The sequence below is a fragment of the Carassius auratus genome, linkage group LG28B (assembly GCF_003368295.1).
Source record: "Carassius auratus strain Wakin linkage group LG28B, ASM336829v1, whole genome shotgun sequence".
In the NCBI taxonomy this organism is placed as follows: Eukaryota; Metazoa; Chordata; class Actinopteri; order Cypriniformes; family Cyprinidae; genus Carassius; species Carassius auratus.
Window position 1 is genome coordinate 564,844 of NC_039293.1, and position 24,149 is coordinate 588,992.

General features: G+C 37.4%; 2 protein-coding genes across 2 annotated transcripts in view; one reads left to right on the forward strand and one right to left on the reverse strand.

Annotated features, from left to right (window-relative positions):
• The window catches only part of LOC113067648 (high affinity immunoglobulin gamma Fc receptor I-like), a 124,813-nt gene that overhangs the window by 37,219 nt on the left and 63,445 nt on the right, over positions 1-24,149 (reverse strand). The gene's annotated exons all lie outside the window — the stretch shown is intronic.
• On the forward strand, positions 1,119-23,095 carry LOC113067650 (Na(+)/H(+) exchange regulatory cofactor NHE-RF2-like). Its single transcript, XM_026240031.1, has 6 exons — positions 1,119-1,748; positions 3,659-3,901; positions 18,453-18,653; positions 20,343-20,496; positions 21,325-21,428; positions 21,653-23,095. Exons 1-6 carry the CDS (start codon positions 1,542-1,544, stop codon positions 21,818-21,820), a joined length of 1,077 nt encoding a protein of 358 aa, XP_026095816.1. The 5' UTR covers positions 1,119-1,541; the 3' UTR covers positions 21,821-23,095.

The following is a 24,149-nucleotide window of genomic DNA, read 5'->3' on the forward strand; positions in this document are numbered from 1 at the left end:
GAATCTTTCTAACCTCGTTCATTCACGTGCTGAAGTCAACTTTGTCAAACAATGTTGCTTGTAGTCCACATGCATTCACTGGACTGTTATTGTTTTGCAGTATGCCAATTATAGGTTTAACCCCCTCTAAAGTATTTATTTATTATATTTAAATATTTATAAGGTTAACTTTATTTTAATGTGTCCTTGTTACCATGTTATTATACGTTTAAGTAGAGTAATTAAATGCATGTATTAAAGTGTTAGGATTAGGGGGTTGCCTTAGGTTTACTTGCATGTAATTATGCATCATTTTATTATAATAAGTAGTCTATATGTAGCCTAACGTCTGAAAAAAACAACAACAATCTGTTTTCCACAACAAACATACATTGCAATCATTAGAAATGTTCAACTTGTAACCATTAGAAAAATGTTGTGTGTAGTGTGTTTTGGGACATATTTCATTAGGATTAATAGGTTTATTCAATTACCAGTAGAGCCCGGTCCATTACAGTTTGCATTAAAACCAAAACCATTACCATTTTTTGTTTGTTTTGTGTCTATCTTTTTTCTCATCATCTTCTTCTTTTTTCAGGTCATCTTAAAAAGAGTTACCTAAATATATTTTTTACATATTTATTCTTAATATTTAGCATTTAATCACCGCCAAATAAACAACGAACATAAATTAGTTCGCGTGAAGTTGTATAACAAAATACCGCCTTCGCGCTGCTGAAATCATGTAGTAGTTTTCGATTTATTATTTTATTTTCATGTATCTCAAGGTTTTTTTTTTTGAAGGCTTCATGTCTTGCACGTTATATAATCTGTAAAATAACTGCGCTCGTGCCGCGAAATACCAGTTTAAAACGTCGCGAGACACGACCCTCGACGCATTTAAAATGAGTTTACCTTAACATTTTATAATTCAGAAGACTTTTGAAATTCCCCCAAATTCCTTTTAGATTCAATAACTGTATTGTTCTCACAGTGTTTAGGGTATTTTTATACATAGACTAGTAAAAGTCAGTGTCCGCTCTTCTCTGTTGGAGTGGTTGTTTACACACACACACACACACACACACACAGATGAGGCTCGCGTCCTCTCGAAGGCTCTTCGGCTGTTTCTCTGTGTATCTCTCTCTCTCTGTTGAAGCTGTAGATGGGCGGTCTCACTCCGCGCCACGCAGTGTGTCAGTGGACAGCAGCACCAGTTGCGTTTCTCTCTCCGTGGGCAGAATGTCTCATGGAGGAGATTTGGATGCGTCTGTGAACATCCACAGGTAGTTTCACAGTCTGCTTCCCCGGCTCCACTTTTGCATTTTTCTTGCGTAAGCATATAATCGATTCGGACTCGAGTCTTTTGGTTTTTGTCTATTTTAACTAATGCGTTGAGCCGGATACTTGCATGCACATTCTTTTGCAAAACACTGCAGACTGTGCAATAACCCAGAGGCTAACGATGCTTGTTTGCAAACCTTTGCATTAAGTTTTCGAAAGATTAGAAGAACGCTTGGATTTTATTGCAAGTTTGGATGTGAAGGCGAAAGCGGAATACAATGGCAAGCGATCTGAAGCCTCGGTTGTGTGTGATGAAGAAAGGAGAGAACGGCTATGGGTTTCATCTGCACGGAGAGAAAGGAAAAACGGGACAGTACATACGGAAAGTGGAGCGCGCGTCCCCGGCGGAGGCGTCGGGACTGCGCGCGGGTGACCGTGTGGTGGAGGTGAACGGCGAGAACGTGGAAAGAGAGACACACCATCAGGTACATCACACCTGTGCTGATCTCACACGAGCTCACCTTACACTGGCTGTGAGGCGCGTTTCTATGCGATTTTATAGTAGCCTACACTCTTAAAAATAAAGGTTCTTCGTTGGCACCAATGGTTCCTTTACCATCCATGGAACCTTTTCGTTCCACAAAAGGTTCTTACAGTGGAAAAAGGGTCTTTGGATTATCACACTAAAAAAATTATTCTTTAAAGAACTGTTCACTGAAAGGTTCTTTGGGGAACCGAAACGGGTTCTTCAATGCCATCAGTGTAAAAAAAACCCTTTTGGAACCTATATTTTTTAGAGTGTAAGCTAGTACTAATACCAGTGTGTAAAATGCTCTGAGGTAATTAAACATTTCATGTATTTTGGCCCTGTTTCACAGACTAAAACGGGATTAGGCCATAGTTCAATTGGGACACTTAAGTCCTTTTTATAAACTTGCCTTAGAAAAAAACATTATTGGTGTCCATCTTAAGACAAAGCAAAAGCATCAACCTGTGCACTTTTTTTTTTCTTCAGTTGAAATAGCTCAGACTTACATTTTAGTCTGGGACTAGGTTTAACCCTTGTCTGTGGAACCGGGGGATAGTTAGCTATATACTATAACGTTCAAAAGTTTGGGGTCAGTTTAAAGAGTTCTAAAAAAGTAGCTAATAGTTTTATTTAACAAGGATGCATTCAATTGACCAAAAGTGACAGTAAAACATAATGTTACAAAAGATGTTTTGAACTTTCTAACTTTCTGTGCAGTACAATGGTCTTTAACATTGATTTAAAAAAAAAAAAAAAAAGTAAAAAAAAAAAACAAATCAGCATATTAGACTAATTTCTGAAGGATCATGTGACACTGAAGACTGGAGTAATTATGCTGTACATTCTGCTTTGCATTGCAAACATTTTGATTAGCATATGTGTAATGCTTGAAATCAATAAAAAAATATATAAATTATGACTATGTACAAATATCCATATAAAACATAATGCATAAGTCAGTACCGAAGGGGAAAGAAACAGCCTCAATAAAAACCCCTCAGCAGTGTTTGAAAGCATCCCAGGATGCACCTTGAGCAGAGTTGAGATCTAGACAGAGAAGTTCATATGTAAGTATGTGTTTTGCGATTTGTGTTACTTCATAGTATACACACCTAAATGTATAAAACATATACGAACAGTCTTTGAAATATTAGTTTGTTTGGCTTTGGACACAACTTTACATGGCCCTGTGGAAGCCTTTTAACAACACAATTAAATAAAAAAAAGTGAAATGGTAATTGCGATATTTTATTATAAGAAAAAAGTCCGCATTCAGAATTTTCTTGCAATTTCAAGTTTACCTCTGAGATTGTTCTCAGAATTCGAAGTTTACGTCTCGCAATTCAAACTTTTCTTCTTTTTACATCTCTGTTCCTTTTTCTCGTTTCAAACAGAAAAAAGGTAATTGCGACTTTTTATCTTGCAATCTTTTTTTTTTCGCAATTGCAAATTTATATATTAAAATTCAGACAAAAAATGTCAAAATTACATTGCTGATTTTTTTATTCCATAGCGGAAACAAGCTTCCACAGAAACTTATGGTGAAACTCTGACTTAAGTGGAAAACGTTCTTGTGAATACACAATAAAATCCCTTGTAAATCTTTAGTGGCACTGACACTAATAGAGTGCTGAAGCTGTGACAGCAGCTGGAGGCTTTACATCATCACAGCAGGAGATCTTCTGGCCAGATCTGTCTGTGCGCTCAGACATACTAACATGATGCATATGTTGAAGTCCTGTTATTTTGGCATGTATGCAGTTCCAGTTTTGACAGGATGATCAAATAACACTGTGTCAATGTAACTGTAGTGAAAAGCACATCTCTCAGAGCTCATCCTATAGTTTTGCTTTCTCTTGTGCTCAGGTGGTGCAGCGGATCAAAGCCGTGGAGCATGAGACCAGACTGCTGGTGGTTGACCGAGAGACTGACGAGTACTTCCGCAGCCTGCGTCTCACCTGCACGGAGGAAATGGCCATCCGGGTGAGCCCTGCAGTCACGACCCCTTCACCTTCACCGTCCACCAGTAAACAGGGCAATGGCTCGGTTTCCAAACGACCTGAGATCTCCAAACCCATCAGGAAACCTCTCTCACGAGCTCCTAAAAAGGTTAGTTCCATTCATTATCTGCTACGAGCTTCTGTTGTTCACTGAAGAATCTTTAACATCAGTAAAAGGTCCTTCAGATGATTCAAATGTTCTTCACTCTTAGTTCTTTTAAAGTGAAAGTACACTCAAAAATGAAAATTTGCTGGTAATTTACCCTCAGGCCATCCATTTTGTCTTGAGTAGAACATTACAGAAGATTTTTTTAGCTGATACAGGTGCTTGGTGATTTACAAAATGCAAGTCAGCAGGTGCATGCTTTTGAGAGTAAAAAAGCACAAAAAGCATTCTCTTATGAAGGGAAACAATTGGTCTGTGCAAGAAACTGAATATTATTACCAGAGCCTCAGGCAAACGGTCCAGATTGATGTCCATGATGTTTTGTTTTAGCGAACTGGGGCTCTAGTCTCTCAATCAAAACTCACTTTCATATGCCTGCCAGTCACTCTGACTCGAAATGAGCTAAAATGGCGCCATATATAATCTTATAATGTTGGTTTTTGCCAAATCATTCAGTGCTCCAGTTCCTCCTGAAGTGGACTGATGAACTACTGATATGCACATGTGTGAACCGGCACTTAAATCAAGGGGCAAAATAAAAATGTTTTATGGTTTCCCACTGTTTATGTGAAAAGATGAGCTGATGAAGACTAGATAATTCACTTGATATGCTTTAGACAAGTAAAACATACTTTTCACATCCTTATTGGGAGCTGTAATAATTGCATATACGTTGCATCGAGTCATTATGTAATTAAACTGGTCAATCAGTTATTTACAACAGAATTGAACTGTCTGAAAGACTTTGGATTACAGGTAATAATGTTGTAAATAATGTTCAGTTTTCTTGCACAAACTAATAATTTCGCTCCATAAGACCTCGGTATATCGCCAGTAACCAAAGGCATTCATTTTAAGTTCCTTGATATGTTTTTTTTTTTCTTTTTAAAAATGTGTAGCTGCTGACTTGGCTTTTATGAAACACCAAGGACCATGGTGGGTTCTGCTAAAAATCTTCTTTGATGCTCTACTGAAGGAAAAAAGGCACCTACTTCTTGGATGGCCTGAGGTTGATTAAATTAAAAGTAAATAAACATTTTGAGGTCAGCTATCACTTTAAGAACTGTTCACTTTGGCAAATTTAAAATGGTTCTCCTATGACATCATGTTTGGAACCTTAGTTGATTGTAGAACCTTTTAATTGACCTATCTGTAAGCCCCACCCCCTTAGTTATTTTTGTGAAACTTGCACAAACAAACAGAGTTACTAACTGTCTTACAATGACATATAAGAGATTTTAAAAGAAATATTGTGGGTATTAATTTGGAAGTGAGGGTTTACAGATCACAAGGCAAGTGGGAGTAGTCTAATGTTACAGTCGTCACGATCGCAGATAACAACATCCCAGATCAACACTGTTCATGTACCACAGGGTACGATTAAATTAATGTACATGTAGCCAGTTTAATATGAAGAGAGTGAAATGTAGACCTTTATTTATGTGTTTTTGCCCTACACTGTACAAGACACGAGAACACTTCACTGTCTAGGTTTGTACGTTAGCATGGACTCGCTAGCTTTAACATTAGCTGGTTTTAACCAGAGATTCCTTGCTAAACACATGATGATATTAATGTTCTGCCTTAGCAGATAAAAATTTTAACTTAATGAGAGTATGACAACCAGAAAATTAAGGTTTTGTTTTAATTAGGATTGGGGGTGAATGATTTGGGACAGTTAAATTAAATTCTATTAGCCATCCTCTCAGGATACTTGGTATCAGTGGTACAAGTACCCCAGGCACATCGTTTTTCCATTTTTGAAAATAAAAACCCATAAAAATCGATGCCAGTTTCAGATCTTCTAATGTTTCTACATGGCGCTGATGTCAGAGTTCCGCTCCCCAACTACCATTGGCTAGTCTGTGTTCAAGGGGAGGGGCTTACCATTAGGTCAGTTAACCCCTGTGTTGGACCTTCCCCCTCAACTAATACATAAATGAATGTCTCTGCATCATGAAATACATTGAACATCTGGATGTTGTAGAACAGCTGACTCGAGTAAAGTCATCAGAGTTACATCTAGTTCTCACAGACTCTTTATGTAAGAGTTATCAGTATGTGTGGTCATCAATAATTATGGAATAATGGGTTAACTTGAGTTTAAAACAACAATGAGTTAAGTGAGTAACTCAGATATTATCTTGTTGGCTCAGTACATTAGCGTGGCTTACTCATTCAAGAAAATTAATCTCTGGATTTTGGTATTTTGAAAGGATAAAAGATCCTGGCCAGAAATTGCTTCAACTTTTATTCCACTATTTTTATTCCTGAAAAATCAGCACCATATATTAATTTCAATTAAAGTTTATTTTGTATAGCGCTTTTCATAATACATATAATTTCAGCTCATACACTATGTATATACAGACTAATTTTACTTGAAGTGAATACGTTTTTTGGTATACGTTAATAACACATTTACATTCTCAGATTTTAGCACATTGCTACAGTATGTGGTTGCTAGGAATAGTTGTTAGGATGTTCTGTTATGGATTGTTCTGGATGGTTGCTAAGTGCTTGTTTATTTGCTCGAGTCAAAAGTCGCCACACTTAGAGTCTCAGAGTTTTTGACCCATTGTACTGATTCCCGGCAAAATGGCTTAGTCTGATGACATATTGAAGAGTTTGCACGTCTCTCTTCAACAAGACGCGTGGTCTGTTACACAAACATTTCTGGACAGGTTAATTGCTGAAGTGTATAATACGAAGGGTCAGGGGTGTGTTTAGCCATTAAAAGTGTGATTTTTAACATCTGTGTGCAAGTGTAGATCATGTTTGGAGATATTACATGGCAAAAATGGCCATCATTAGTCTTATAATGCAATATTTGTATAAGATCTTAAATATTATATTTGTCTTTTTTGAGCCTAATGTATACATCCAACATCTGCTCTCACTTAAAGCCCACTTTCCAAATGGGTTTGTATAATTCACTGCTGTTTCAACAAGATGGAGTGGAGTGGGAAAGATGTGAGTGTGTGAGTGGTGGGTGGGTGTTTTACAGCCACATGTGTGTGATAATGTTTTAGATAACATTAAAACTATTAACACCGCAGCAGCCCACTTGGTTAAAACAGAGAGACTGTTTCTGATATCCATCAGAAGATGAATACGGGACAACATCTGCAAATCTGAGCCTTGCTGGTGAAGCACTTGACTTAACTCAAAGATTTAGTTTCCTTTTTGGCAATCCAACCCAAAATGTGAAGAGAAATTTTGGATGTTGAAAGTAGGATGTAGTAAAATTGTCTATTCCCCCCCCCCCCCCCCCCCCCGAAAACAATACTTTTTCTTTTGATTTTGGACTGGTTTATGACCTGAAGATCACTAAATCACTCATTTATGTTGCCTTGGACATAAAAATTTCAAATCAATGTTTTGGATTCTGTGTTATTCTAAGAAGAGCAGAACTGAAGAATAAAAGTTCCATATGGAACTTTAACGTTCTCATCAAGCTATACAGTCTGTTTTGGTTCTAATTCCAACATTTGTTTTCATAATATACATTCGGATAAACTCAAAGTTTGACTATTTGTAGATGGATATTTTCCAGTTTTAAAAAGAACCTCCTTATTAAAAGGAAATGGAAGTGTTCTTCTCCAAAATGGCCCGTCATAAAACCTTTTGGATTTGGTGATTGGAAAAGCCATATTCTGGTGTCCCAAAACCACTCTAATTGCGTTTAGCCATGTGTGTGTGGGACGTCTTCCTGAAGAGTGGCCTCATATTGGCTGATATCACTGCCCATACAGACCAATCATTGGACTTGATGATTCTCCTCAGTGTTTAAGAGCTCGATCCATTGACCTTCTCCAGACGTCGGTAGACTGTAGGAAAGTGATGACTCATGAAACCATACTCCCATCTGAACATTGCACAGGGTTCCAGGTTTGGTGCCACTAACACAAATGATCCATCTTTGTGTGTTGATCTTGGATACAAGAGGTTTTTGAAAAGTCGCTCTGTTTGTCTTGTGAAACTCTGAGTCATAGGTGATTCGGATCTGGGGCTCATTTTTGAGTAATTGTCTCCATTTATCATATACTATTTTATATATTTATATACCTCAACACCTTTACATGTTTCTGGTTTCCACTTTTCCATGTGACAACTAACCCCAGTGTCACATGACCTCATGCAGCCCACTTCAGGACAGTTAGTATTTTTGAAAGGAGCACACTGGGAAGAGCAAAGACATTATGATTATGAAACCTTTCAGGCAAGAAGCCGAGGCTGTCTTTGGAAACAGAGTCGTCGTGTGTGTGTGTTTGAGGTGATATGGGAGTCCTGAGCCATAAAGGAAGGGGTCCTAGGAAGGGGTAGAAACCTTAAACTCGCAGCATTTGGAGAGGGTTTGTGTGAATCACACTGACTGCTGGTCCACAAATGAGAAGAAACTGACAGAAGTATGTGCAGTCTTTGTAATCAGAATCCAAACATAATGAGCATGGAATGTTTCACAGATATAATTAATAAAAAAGTAATTAACACAGTAATTAAAACAAATACAACATAATATTATCACATTCCGCACATGGATATCATTCAGAAGAACAATACACGAAGTATGCACTTCAGAAATCTGGGAATTAAATATATAAGTAAGTAAGAGCTTGCTTATTTTGACTTGGCCTTTTAATATTTTCTTCATACTCAGCAAATTGTCAGATTCAGCGATCCAAGAAGACATTTGGACTCCTTACATATTTCTTTTCCCTTTCAGTTTTTCCTTCAGGGAGCTCTAGGAAAAGTTAGATGCAGAAGAAAGCATTGTGAATACTGATCCAGCCACTAATCCAGCAGATCCACTGTATGGATCGTTCATGGTACTTTTTAAATATTTGACAATTTTAGGGCTGTTATTTGTGCCTGTTTTTCGAGAGTAGCTGTTCCTCGTACAGGAGGATCATCTGATGCAGTTCTCAAGATGTCCGGGCATTTCACAATCTACCGAATGTTCCTAAAACAGCACACTGAACGAGCAGCGAGATACTCAGAAACAGCCCCGTTCCCATTCTTAGCTAACTGGTGCTGGGATTGTCTGGCTTTGATTTGTTACCCTTGAACTCTGTTCAAGTGTTTAAATCACCATCACATGCTAGACAGCAGCCTGAACATGTTACACAACGCTTCGTCACAATGACAGCAGCACTGGATCTTTACTACATTTCCACGTTTTCTGAAGAAAACACGAGACTGTAAAAACGCATTCATTTTCTTCCGTTCGATGCTACATTGTTCATATTAATTCAACTTATTTTTCTGGAATTGGGGTGGGAAAACTACATTACCCATGATGCTGTACGAAAAATTCCACCAATCAGAGTCACCGAGAACAAACTGCGCCAAAATATATTTTTTTATATATTTTTAGTCCCGCCCACTTCCATGAAGCACTGGAAGTGATGTAATCAAGTAAATCAATTTAAAATACACTGTTTGCGTAGATCCAACCAGCAACCTTTTAATTACGGTAATAGTTTTTTTTAAGTGATTTGCAAAGCTTCATGGGATTGTAGTTCTTTCCCTCATTAAAGCCGTTAAGTGTTAAGTCTTGTACTTTTATGTTTTTGGTTGATTTTCATATGAATTTTTGCACTAAAGGTTTGTAATGTTTTGATTCACGTCGTAACTGGTCGGTTTGTTTCATGACTTCTAAAGCGTTAATGAAGACTTTTTTTAAATCCCTAATTTAATCAAAACTAAACGGGAATACTTTTTGAAACCAGTGCAGCTGATGAAGTGGGCGGGTACTTGTGCACTCTATTTGTTTGTCTGATTAGGTGAGTCTTAAAGAGACAGTTCACCCAAAAATTAAAAGTCATTATTTAATCACCCTAATGCACTTTCAAACCATATCTGTGCAACAGAAAATATGCTATTTATAAAAAAATGTTTTTTTTGTCCATGTAACGAAAGTGAAAGGGATGCAGTTTTATTTTGGTCCCCCACTGACTGTCACTGTACAGACAAAAACAGCGTTTTCTTTTCTCTTCTGCATTTAAATTAAATCTCACAGGTTGGAAACGACATGAGGGTGAGTAAATGATGACAGTTTAGTTTTGTGTGTTAAATATCCTTTAAACATGGAGAATCTTAAAAAAAATCTCCCCCAGAATCCACTTTGGTACACGCAGCTCGCAAGCCAAGTTGAGGCTGTGGAGCGAGGCCGTTTAAGAAAGTTAAACACTCTCTGCTCATCCTGAGGTGTTGACAGTCATCTGGGTCAGAGAACGTGAGATCTGGAGCGATGCCGGACTGACCTACTTCCACACGTACTCGTGATGAATGCCGGAGATCGAAACAGATCCCCAAGTCTCCGCTTCTCCAATCTTGTTTTCTCCTGGTGGCATGAAAGAAACCATCTGCTTCAGAATCACACATCTGTCTAAACAAACACGATACGACCGAACGTTTGAGTGCAAGAGATGTGTGAGGAGAAACTCTGGCCTAGATAGTCATGGCGTACAACTTACACACAGGTGAGCACGTCCATGAGCCGAGAGGCCGGTTTGGGCTTTGTGTTGAAACATAAGCATCATGGGAAAGTTAGACCCAGGTTTGTATGACAGTCAGCGTTTGCATGTGTTTGTACGAGATGCGTCTGAATGCTTGAAACATCAGTCAGTGTGCTTGGTTCATTAGTAGACTAATATCCCTGTAGACATGTGCACCAGCCAAACCTGCTCTTAAAGGCAATTTTGGCTCCAAATTCCCATGGAAACTAAATAAAAGTTATGCACTTTCATTTTCAATGCGCTGGTGTGTGGTTTCACCTTATAAAAATGATTCCTATGTGGTCCTGTATTGTTTTTGTTGCCTCTCTGCTCTGTTTGGCCGAGTGTTTGTGGTTTGACTCATCACGCTTTGGCTGCATTATGCCGTTTGGATTCGTCTGTCTCCTATTAATATGTTTGTTGTATTGCCTGAGGTCAATCAGTCTTATGAAACTAGACCTTTTTAAAGTTCAGCTGCTTACAGTATTGTAATTAGTGTAATTGCATGGAGGTAGTGATACTGTAGTGATACTGAAATCAAAATGAATTTTTGCTAGATATTATATATATACATGCAGGCACATGTTACATATTAACATAATAATATATAATATAATGTTCATAAAATATTACAATTCATTACTGAATAATTAAAAGTATTGATTTTAATTATTATAATATTATTATAATATAATATATTGATTTTAATTATAAGATATTTGTATTTATAAGATAATTGTTCATAAATTATTATAATTTATTATTGATTAATTATAAATATTATTTTAATTAGAATACAAATATTCTATAATATAGTATAATATAATAAAGTATAATTTAATGTAATACATTTTCATAAAATAAAATGTATTATTGCTTAATTGTAAATATTGATTTGAATAATATAATTATTTAATAATGCATTATAATGCAATGTAATATAATGTTCATTAAAAATATTTAAATTTAGCATTGATTAATTATTATAATTGAATTGAATCATTCCAATATATATATTATATATATTATATTATATTATATTATATTATATTATATTATATTATATTATATTTAGTTATTATAATGATTAATCGCAAATAAAGCACATACAAAATTAAAGTTTTTGTTTGCATAATATATGTATGTGTTCTGTGTATATTTATTATGTATGTATAAATACTCCAACACACAGTATATATTTTTGTGTATTTTTATGTCTATAATTATATATTCATATAATTTATATTATATAAATATATTTTATATATAATTTTTTTCTGAAATATATAGAAGCATGTATACATTATAAATATACTCCGTACACACACAGATATTATGTAAACAAAAACTTTTATTTTGGATTGAACTTTTTGAACTTTACATTGGACGTTTGAACTGAACTTGACTGCACTAATGATATTATTTTATACATTTACAAGCTTCTACAATATTTGCATCATGAATGTGCTTATACTGTCTTAATTTTCTTAAAGTGTTGTATTTATTTATTTTTATGCAATGACAACAAATATTTTTAGGTGTGAAATAAACGGATATTTCACCCAAAAATTTAACTTCCTCCTCTTTTTTTTTTTTTTTTTTTTTTTTTTTTTGCTTATTTGATTGAAATCACTGGGCTCCGATGTTGTTCAATATTTTTTCTGTCCATAGAAAACAGAAAGTCATCAAGGTTTGCAATGAAATGAAGGCGAGTAAATTATGACAGAATAGTTCATTTTGATGTGAACTGACGCTTTAAGCAGACAAATCTTTTTGGTGCGCCGTAACTCAGCATAGTTTTGGCTTGTAGACTCTCGTGCTGAGGCTTTAAACATTAGTTGTGGTTTATGTGTTGTTTCTGTACCTCAGTCTGAGCCCGCTGTGAGGCAGCTGTGTGGCGTCCAGATGTTGTGAGGGGGGTTCAGGCCGGGCTCGAGGAGCTCCTCTGAGGGGGAGGGAGCACAGATTCCACTAAAGGGTCAGATGTGTGGCACTGTTGGTCTGCAGTGAGGACATTAACCAGACCTGTCTCACAAACTGAATGTGCTGCTCATGCGACTGTTAGTCACAGCCATGACGGGACGCCCAACACATCACTCACTGCCTGCCTGCAGGGCCACCATTGCAGAAACATGATTGGAGGGACTTCCGAGATTTGTTTAGGCTTTTTATTCAATGTGCTTTTTATTTATTTTTTTAGTTTTCAGTAGTTGTTGTCATTATTATTATTGTTATCATTAATAATAATAATAATAATAATAATAATATAGAGTTTTTGTTGTTTTATTTTATTGGATTTCAGTAGTTGTTTACTCAGTAAGATTGATTGATTTGAAATGAATACTTTTATCTAATGCTAATGTAAATTGTTCAAAAGTGACTGTAAAGATATTTATAATGTTACGTTTTTTGTGTAACATTTTTCTTTTCTTTTTCTTTTTTTAAACTTTCTATTCATCAAAGAATTCTGCAAAAAATGTATCACAGTTTCCACAAAAATATGAATCAGCATGACTGTTTCCAACATTGATAATACTAATACTAATAAATGTTTATTGATCAGCAAATCATCATATCAGAGTGATTTCTGAGGATCATGTGACACTGAAGACTGGAGTAATGATGCTGAAAATACAGCTTTAACATCACAGGAAGAAATTATATTTGAAAATATATTTGAATACAGTTATATTAAATTGTTATCATGTTGTTACTGTACTTTTGATCAAATAAATGCAGCCCTGGTGATCAGAAGAGACTGCTTTTAAAAACTCTTACTGACCCTAAACTTTCTCTGTATACTAAGATGGAGTTGGAGAAAGCATATTAACATAAAAAAAGATCTGGCACCGTTAGAAACTGTGACTCTCAACGTCACAACTGACCTCTTCATTCAGTATAGTTTAGCATTTGTGCAGCATTGATTAAAACCTCTGCTGAGGCTGAAAGTGAGGAGATGAGACACATCTAGTGATCACACACAGAGGATGTGATGTAACTGTGGAGGTCACGCTGCGTGGGTTGAGCGGCAGACTTCATGCAGCACATGGTCCTCCTGACAAACACAGCAAACCGAGCTCTGAGACACGGCCCAATGAAGCCTTCAGACTTGAGGATAAGCATCAAGACTCTTAAGTTCACAAATTTCACCTATTTGATTCAATATATAGTCAAAATGTTTAATAATTTCATCCTGTGATGTTAAAGCTGTATTTTCAGCGTCATTACTCCAGTTTTCAGTGTCACATGATCCTTCAGAAATCATTCTGATATGATTTACTGCTCAACAAATATCTCTTACTATTATCAGTTATTAAAAACAGTTGGCCTGCTTAATATTTTTCTGTAACCTGATACTGTTTTCAGGATTCTTTCATAAACACAAAGCATTAACTGTCACTTTTAATCAATTTAATCCATCCTTGCTGAATAAAAGTATTTTTTCCCTCCTCAAACTAAATTCAGATTGACCGATTCCTTGTGGCTGTGATTGTGAGTAAAGGTCAAAGATTATCGCCCCAGACTGGTTTGGGTGTGATATGGTTAAAAAAGTTCCTATTTTGGTTCCTATTAGGTTACAAGAACATACATAAGGTGTATTACATAACATTATAATCATTTACCATCACAATGCATCATATTAAAAGTATTTCATTTAGCATAATCCATATCCCCTCATGTTTGATCACGTGTGTTACCCAAACAATGTGTTAAAACTGTATTTCTGGTGCTGTTACACGCACAAAACATGTATCTGGGGAGGAAGTCATGTCGCAAGAATTCGGTCTAATTGATTCAGCATGCTTGCTAGGAGTCGCACTGCTACGAGGGGGGCCACGAAACACGACTCCGCCGCGTCTAGATGTTTTCAGCTCGGGACATTTGATTGGTTGTGAAGAAGACTAAAGAGAAACCTTTTCGTTTTGGAGTCACTTTTTTGAAGACTAATAGTGTTAACAGATGTCATGTAGTTAGAGTTGACTCGTGCCCAAAATACAAGAGCATTTCACGATCGGTCTGTTTGCGGGAAAATCCATACGATGAGGAAAATAGTTTCCAGTCTCCTCCCTGCTCTTCCTGTGTGACTCCCTCCTGTGTTTCCGGCTGGGGGCGTCGGTTTGCCCCTCTGTCGTCTGCAGGCGGTGCGTGTGTGTGGAGCGTGTCTGTGTGGGACTGATAACATGGGTGTGGGGCTGTGGAGCATCATCAGCACACACAAACACACACATTACAAACATGAGAAACACACCAAACACGTCAAGTAATGAGCATAGTTTATAGGGATGTGAATCATATGAATTAAATCAATTATAGTTCCTATAAGGCTCCATTTATGATTCTTTTAGGTATTTTTTTGGCCTTTTTCATATATCCTGAACGATATATATTAAAAAAGAGCTTTATTACCAGGTGTGTTTACTAGTGTTGAGGAAAGTTACTTTTAAAAGTAATGCATTGCAATATTGCACTACTCCCTAAATACGTCACTAATTACGTTAGTTGCTTTTTTCACGGAAAGTAATGCGTTAAGTACTTGCTTATTTGTTTTTAATATAAAGAAGTTACAAATATAAAAACCCTTATCACAACAAAAGTGAAATGTATACGCTTCAGGCTTGAAGGAAATGTAAAGTCAAGTCTGTTCAGAAGAGGGCGCCGCTCAAACAAATTCATTACGTAACTGATTACGTAAAAAACTAAATCTGATTATGTGACAAGCATTACTTGTAATGCGTTACCACCAAACACTGATGTTCACACGTACAAGGAATGTGTTTTGATGACAGAAGCTTCCACAGAATGACTGACGACACACAGATAATAAAAAGAATAAAAATAGAGCAAGTAAATATTACACAACACTTCACAAAAACAAACCAATGTGCTAGCATTTCATTCACCATTAGAGTCTTAGAGTCATTTATTTGGGACTTGGACCACACTGGTTGTGTTGTGCTGAATGTGTTTGATTCTCTAAACACAAGACTCATTAGATTGCGGATCAGACTGCTTCTGAATCCGTGTTTCCGTGCGAGGGTGTACTTTCTGTTGTGTTTTGTGCTGTGCTCTAGATGTCCCAGCGGTGAAAGGGTTGATGACAGTCACGTGTGAGAAATCCCAGAGGTCCCAGTGTCAATAATTCAGCAGCATCTGTATCATTTTACAAGCCCATGCTTTGAAACACACAAGCAGTGGCTTACTGTAACAGGAAGTTGCATGAATGCTTTGTGCCGCATCTGCCGCTCTCCCGAGTGTTTTCTCATTCTTATCCCACGCATCCATGTTCAGGCCAGAAACAGAAACCTCAGGACCCGGGGTGACAGGAAGAGGGCGTAAAGCTGGGGAGCGCTGAGGGGCGTGACAATGGAAATATTATAACTCTGATGCTTAAGCAGCAGAATCGTGAAGTCATGTGGAGGTGTTTAGCAGTGGAAGCGTCAGAAACAGAGACTCCTCTGTGTGTCTCTCTCTAACAGTATCTGTCCTGTCAGAGGTCAGCTGTGTTGAGGAGGTGGACGGACCGCTCCTGAATTCAGTGGAATTAAGTCTTGGACTGTTTTTAACCCTGTGAAGTCTACTGTATCATATTTGAGCAGGAAATGACTTTCTCGTGTCATCTGATTAATAGTTTATACTTTTCTAACAAGCAAAAGGTGTTTGACTATTATTCTTAAAACATTTTTTTTAACCTTTACTGATTTTTATGAAGTAAACAATATAATAACTTACATCTTTTATAATACTTACTGGACTGAGACAACTTTGGTTTACTTGATTAAATTAAATTTGACATTAAATCATGTGAAAAAAAAAAACATATTTTACTTTTGAGGGACATTTATTTGTTCATCTCTTAGCCAATGAGAGATTATGTCATCTTTTAACCTGCGAAAAAAGATTATGACATGTCCGTTATTGTGGTTTCTTTCTGTGGTGCGGTGATGAGTATTTTTTGCTCATGTTTGAGAGTTTCTCCTGTGGCAGGCTGATAATGCTTCCCGCGCTGCTGTTACTCACACATCCAGCATCTTTCTGTTCTTCTGCTGGCCTTGCCTTCAGTGTTTCACATTGTCAAACCTCCTCCTTTGTGGCACTGTAGTGTATTTTTCCACTCCCGGTCTTGGATGAACGGCAGATTTCCTGGCTTGGTTCTTGTTATTGGTTGGTCGTGGCATTTGTAACCTTCCATTACACATTTTTATGAGGAAAACTCATGTATTCAGATCACAGTGGTGGAATTCGTTGTGAAAGCCTGTGTTAGTGAGCACTTCTCATTTGCCGATATAATCCATCCACCTCACAGGTTTGTCATATGAAGATGCTGATTAGACTGCATGATTATTGCTCAAGTGTGTCTTAGTCTGGCCACAATAAAAGGCCACTCTAAATCTGCAGTTTTACTGTACTGGGGGGTCTGGGGGTGGGGAATCTTTGGTCCGAAAACCACACAGGATCTGGTGTGACCACCATTTGCCTCACGCAGTGCAACACATTTCCTTCACATAGAGTTGATCAGGTTGTTAACTGTGGCCTGTGGGATGTTGGTCCACTCCTCTTCAATGGCTCTGTGAAGTTGCTGGATATTGGCAGGAACTGGAACACGCTGTCGTATACCAAACATGCTCAATGGATGACATGTCTGGGAATTGTGTACAGATCCTTGCAATGTGCTGTGCATTATCATGCTGCAACATGAGGTGATGGCCATGGATGAATGGCACAACAATGAGCCTCAGGATCTCGTAACGTTATCTCTGTGCATTCAAAATGCCATCAATAAAATGCACCTGTGTTCATTGTCCATAACATACGCCTGTCCATACCATAACCTCACCGCCACCATGGGCCACTCGATCTGCGACGTTGACATCATCAAACCTTTCACCCACACGACTCCATACACACTGTTCGCCATCTGCTCTGTACAGTGAAAACCAGGATTCATCCGTGAAGAGAACACCTCTCCAAAGTGCCAGACATGATTTGATGTGAGCATTTGCCCTCTCAAGTTGGTTACGATGACGAACTGCAGTCAGGTCGAGACCCCGATGAGGACAGCGAGCATGAAGATGAGCTTCTCTGAGAAGGTTTCTGACAGTTTGTGCAGAAATTCTTTGGTTATGCAAACCAATTGTTGCAGCAGCTGCCCGGGAGGCTGGTCTCAGACGATCGTGGAGGTCCTGGGCTGATGTGGTTACACGTGGTCTGTGGATGTGAGGCCGGTTGGATGTACTGCCAAATTCCCTGAAACACGTTTGGAGATGGCTTATGGTAGAGAAATGAACATTCAATTCAACAGGTCTGGTGGACAGTCCTGCAGTCAGCATGCCAAATGCACGCTCCCTCAAAACTTGCGACATCTGTGGCATTGTGCTGTGTGATAAAACAGATTTTAGAGTGGCCTTTTATTGTGACCAGCCTAAGGCACACCTGAGCAATAATCATCCTGTCTAATCAGCATCTTGATAACCCACATCTGTGAGGAGGATGGATAATCTCGGAAAAAAAAGGAGAAGTTCTCACTAACAGATTTAGACAGATTTGTGAACAATATTTGAGAGAAATAGGCCTTTTGTGTACATAGAAAAAGTCTTAGACCTTTGAGCTCAGCTCATGAAAAATGGTGTTACGTTTATAATTTTGTTCAATGTACATTTACAATTATTCACAGAAGATGATCCTTATTCAAAATGAACACTACAAGCATGTGCAATAAATAAGATGTACCCAAAATTGTTTTCTTTTAATTATTTTTAAATGATTCATTTTTTTTTTTCAAATCCCCAAAAATGCATTAACTTTGAAGAATTCTAGCTGCAATGAACCCTTTTAATCAGCCAGTCAAATAATGGTCAACCGCTCTCTTTTTGCCTGAAATTATGGATTAGCTAGATATTGGCTTAAACTGAAATACTGAAAAAAAACTGAAATTCACTCTAAGATTTAGCTCTAGGTTTATTTGTATCTAAGTGTCTTTATTTCCTCTATCACAGGAGGTCCAGCCCTCATCTGAATCCTCGACCCTGGAGCCGCCTGAGCTTCTGCCGAGGCTATGTCACCTGGTGCGGTCTGAGGGGGGTTACGGCTTTAATCTCCACAGCGAGAGGTCCAGACCGGGTCAGTACATTCGAGCTCTGGACCCCGGCTCGCCCGCTGACCGCGCAGGACTCAAACCTCAGGACAGACTCATAGAGGTGAGATCTGGTTCTGATGAAGCCTTTAGCCTTTATTTCTTTAGTCCAGTTTTCCCCTGAGGGAAGCCACACACATGTGCATCAGTATACACTGTGATGATATACACCCACACTTTCTAAATTCACTTGTGCATTCACACTCAGCTCATCCATCACATTCAGATGCATGTGGGCGGCTGATGATACGATGACTCGCGCAAAATATTTCTGTGCTTGAAAGACTTGAGTCGAGCAAAATAACATACTGTTGAAATGTTCATTTGTGATCAGCAGAGCCGAGTACATCCTGCATTATCACAGAAGTAAATAACACGCTCTCATAACCTCTGGTAACCCATGAACCTGTGTGGTTTGTTTTGAATCTTACGAAACTGATATAACATGAGTTTCAACAATTCACAAGAAAGAAACAATGCTAAAGATAATGCATCCGTTTTTTTTTTTATTATATATATAATGACAGTATATACATGACATTTGAGCACATTAATATGAAAAAATCTAGAAAACTAAAAAGATTTTTATATTAAAATATATATAATTTTATATATATATATATATATATATATATATATATATATATATATATATATATATATATATATATATATATATATATATAATTCTTTTATTTAACTTTTACAAAATGAAGTTCTGTTAATCAGCATTTTAATTGAACTTTTTTAATTCAATTTTTCTGTATTATGCAAGATTTTATTAAAATTAGCATACATTTATTTAAAAAAAGTATTGTTCAACCTTTTGATTAAAATACTTAACAATCATCATTGAGAATATTGGGAATTATGGAAAAGTAAAGTAAGACTTCCTTAATTTTCATGCAGATATTGTCACGATGCAAAAACTCTTAACGTTTCTTTTAAAAAGCCTTTATTTTATATCATTTCTTATTTCTTTCATTTGATTTTGAGGTGAAATGATCTTGAGCAGTTTTGTGAAACGTTCTCCCCCCCTGCTGTCCTCCGTCAGTATAAGAGTGAGAGTCTTCAGAGACGCACCTCGGGACACTGACACCTGACACCCACCTGGCTGCTGTTAATATTTGATGCTGTCAGCGGAGCACAGCACACGCTCCATCTGTCCTCGGGACAAACACTCAGATTAAATCACCTTCAGCAGAAGGGGAGCGCAGGCGGGCGGCTCCTCTGCCCTTGTTTTTGTTTTGATTGATTTGGATGTCATTTCGGTAAAAAGTCTTCCTCGCCGTCTCTCCTCTGTTCAGCTTGTTAGGAACCTAATTCTACCCCAAAACATGTTGCTAAGCAACCAATAGCAGGGCACTATAAGACAACACTGACTGAACAGGTTCATCAGGGATAAATAAAGCTTTTACATACGATTGAAGTCACTGGAGCAGAAGTGAGGATCCCCAGAATAATCCACTGATTCAGTGTTTAATGTAAAATTAAAATTGGGGATAAAAATCTACCTCAGCTTCTGCTCTAAACTACAAAAAGATCATTTTACGTTACTGAAGCTAACAACAGAGCCCAAACTTCACTGAAATGACTATTTATATTTAAACATAATAATCAACCGAACACATGGTATTACTGTTGTAACATGTCCAGTATATCCATATAGTCAAATCCGCTCAATAAAATGTTTTGTTGTTGTTGAAAAACTCTTCTACTTTTATTATCTTTGCTATATTCTAACTCTGCGCAGGTAAACGGCGTGAACATTGAAAGCATGAGACACGCTGAAGTCGTGGCCTTCATCAAGAACGGCGGGAGTGAGACGCGTTTACTAGTGGTGGATCCGGACACAGATGAGCATTTCAAGAAGATGGCCATCACTCCCACCAGCATCCATGTCAAAGGTAGAGTCAAAACTCACAGCTCACCAGACAATACAAGCAGAATACACTGTGTGTGTGTGTGTGGATCAAGTCCAATATCCAATTCTGATGACCATTTTATCTAGTCAGACTCCGAACACATCTTCTTTTGAATAATCACCAACAACGAAAGATGATTTTGAGCCCAGATGAGTTCGGTTCGCTATATTGCACAATCCGTTTGTTTGTGCAGCCTTGGTTTCCTCTTCCTGGGATTTGAGGGGGAGTTTAACATTTTTTATTCTGTGCTAATGCTGCTTTTGAGGCTCGAGATGTCCTCTCAAGGCTCTGTATAGAGGTGTGAAACACTTCTGGTACAGTAAATCCATGTTCTCTGAGTCTCGTCAGCTTCTGTTCTCCTGACATGTGGCTCCGATTAGAGTTAAACCGAGGTAAACACCTTAAACAGGCTATTGACATCTCTTAGATAATCGGGACTTGGCAGGATCCTGATTTGGCCCACGGGAAGGTCACTCCAGCCCAGGCCACTGGCTGTTTTCTTTGTATCGTTTTCATGCATTTCTTTCTGGATGAGTAAATCCTCTGCGTCAGGTCTGTGAACATCAGCTGACCCAGTTTAGGTCGATCAGGCTGCTTTTATCCCACGGCTCAGCTTTCTTTCTCAAGGTTTCCAGCTGTATCTCTTCTCAAGGAAGTTTAGCATCCCAGCACATCTCACTATAAAGATACAGGGTCATCATGTACGTCATATTAATAACCCTACAATGCATTATGGCGGTTTTTCTATTCAACTCCAGCCACAATGTTCTCTGATCTTGATCTGAGCACGTGTTCTTCTCATTAAAACAGATTTTGACGAGTCCGTAACGAACGGCTCCAACAGCCCTCATGTGAACGGGTCGTCGTCCCGATCCACATACTCAGACGGCAGCAGTCAGGACACCAACACACAGGTGAACAAAAGAACACGAACGCATCTGCAATAATAGATTTCTATTTGAGTTTATTTCACATTCATGCATCAAGTCAAAAAAATGTATTTCAATTAGTTAAGACATATTTTAAGGGTCAGGTAATTCGATTTAGACAAGATTCAATGCCAAATACTCAATATTTGATGCATACTGTAATATGGCTGTCTGAAACGGCGTGTTATGTGTGTATTTATATTTTGCAGCTCTCAAGGGAGAGTAGCAGCCATCTCCTCGACCCGTTTGAAGAAACCGGTCTGTGTCTGAGTCCCACGGCGGCGGAGGCTAAAGAGAAAGCCCACGCCAAGCGCTCCAGAAAGAGAGCGCCCCAGATGGACTGGAACAAGAAGCATGAGATCTTCAGTAATTTCTGAGTCTTCTTTCCAGAGACGCCCCCCTACGTGTGTTGCATTCAGAGCCCCGGACACGTGACTGCTTTTGATGAAAAAGAGGCACCTATTTTGTAGAAAATGGAAACTTGAAAGCATAAAAAGTTGAAAAACTCACCGGGAGGGGATGAGATGATTTACACGTTAGGATTTCTATCTTACGAATGGCTAACAAAGTCACAAATCGATGATCTTGCTGCTCGTCTACTGCGTCATTTTGTGTTCATGCTGTTCATTCGATACAGCTCGTTGACAATAACGTACAAAATAGAATACAAAAGCCAAATGAGACTATAACACAGAACAGCATACAGACTGTGCTTCTGCAGAACTCGACTGGACACTAAATAATGTTATTCGATTCAGCACCGAATTAAAGAAGCTCCTTTCATGGCGTACATGTTATATGTGAATCATCAGAAGAATTCGAATTGTTCTTTTGCCAAAAACACAAGCTATCTGATAAGTTTTGGTTGTTTTGAAGGGACGTACCACTGCTGGACATCATGTTTCTAGGAATGACTGAGATTTCAAAAAAGAGGGAGAAACTGGAGCGACCCAGAACTGAGAATCTGCACTTCTTCACCACTAGAGGACGCTGTTCATCCACACTTGGGCTTCATTATGTCTAAAGCAGAAGATGTTGAGCCACCAGAGGGAGCATCGCAACACATGCTGCTTTCTACTGCAAGAGAAGCGAAACCTCGGCCTCCAACAAGTGCAGAGCTGCAAGATACACCACAAAGAGTCATCGCTGTATTTACAGTATAGTGTGGACTGGTGCATTCTGGGATACTGACAGACAGGTGACATGCAAGAAGTCACACTCATGCAAAGCCGAATCGGCTCAGGAAGCGAAAGTAATAAACCTCATAAAACAATAAAGAGCGGCGCATGTCTTATCTATAGAGGAATGACAGTATTGATGCTGTGACTCATCTCTGTCAAAGCTGATTCTGGACACAAGATTCTCACCCTCATTTATTTGCATTTCAGTAACGCAGACAATCATGCGCTATATGCATTTACAGCACTCATATCGTGATATATAACATCAGCATTACTCTTATTCATCTTAATAATTCATGATACGTTCCATGTTTGCAATTTAGTGTCAATGTAGTCAAGTAGTTCCTGTTTTGTCTTTTCTGTTGCTCTCCTATGCCGAGGTTAAGCAGTAAAAAGAAATCATTTCCTGTCCCAAATATTCCTATTAGTATTATATTTTTTTTCAATAAAGTGTGACAGTCACATTCCGAATGAGATTGATGTGTTCATTTAAATGCATAAATGCATCAGCAGAAAGTTCCACTGAACAATTTATTTTATTTAAGTGTTTTATTTATATATTATTATTATTGTAAAGCTAGGAAAAAGTTTTATTGAATTTAATAAACCACAAATCTATCAAATTATACTATAGGCTGGTCACTATAATTAAAAGTCACTTGTTATAAATAAAGGTCACTTGTTAATAAAAGATGAAATATATTATAACATGTGTAAGTTAATTAAATATTCAATATAATAAATTTTACATTTCGAACATCACATTTGCTGTCATGACAACACAGTGGTTAATATAATAAATTAAATGCATTAAATATTTACAATATTTTAAACCATTTTTTTTTAAATGTCACTGATAAAAATAGAATGTTTGTTATCATTTGAAAGCAATTTGCTGGATTTTGGATCTGTTAATTGTTAATATGTGCCTATAATTACAAAATGGTTAAATATCAGTCCAAATCTATCATTTTATCACAAATTTTAAGAACATACTGTCTGCTAACTAACAAAAATGTGTTCGGGACAGTAAATTTAGTCCCAAAACCGGTCAAGCTTATTATAAACAGCAACAGTGGTAATATCACTACATTAAATAGTAATTATAATATATATTTGGTAAGTTTATATATATATTTATATTAAATATAGTATTATATGCATTTTTATGTGAAGTATTGTAGTTGTATTTATTGATATACAGTATATTCTGTGTATATATATACATATATATATATATATATATACATATATATATATATATATATATATATATATATATATATATATATTCCTTTCCTATATTGTAATCTTAACTTGGAGCTCTTACAATATGAAAAAAAAAAAAAAAACCTTGTCATAAACGTATGGTATACTTTCCTCCGTCTAGTCCAGATTCTGGATTGAGTGCTGCTTGTCCATGGAAAGGTCCGTGATGCTTTTCCGTTGCTAGGGTGTTCTGAATTTTTGTTGTGTTTCATCGCAGTTGCTAGGGTTTTGTGTTAGGTTGCTAGGTGGTTCCCTA

Bases quoted from the DNA above. Each gene is read 5' to 3' on its own strand.
- LOC113067650 (XM_026240031.1), top strand. From the start codon at position 1,542: ATGGCAAGCGATCTGAAGCCTCGGTTGTGTGTGATGAAGAAAGGAGAG. The intron at 1,749-3,658 runs GTACATCACACC...TCTTGTGCTCAG, and splicing joins AAAGAGAGACACACCATCAG to GTGGTGCAGCGGATCAAAGC. The intron at 18,654-20,342 runs GTGAGATCTGGT...AACTCTGCGCAG, and splicing joins CTCAGGACAGACTCATAGAG to GTAAACGGCGTGAACATTGA.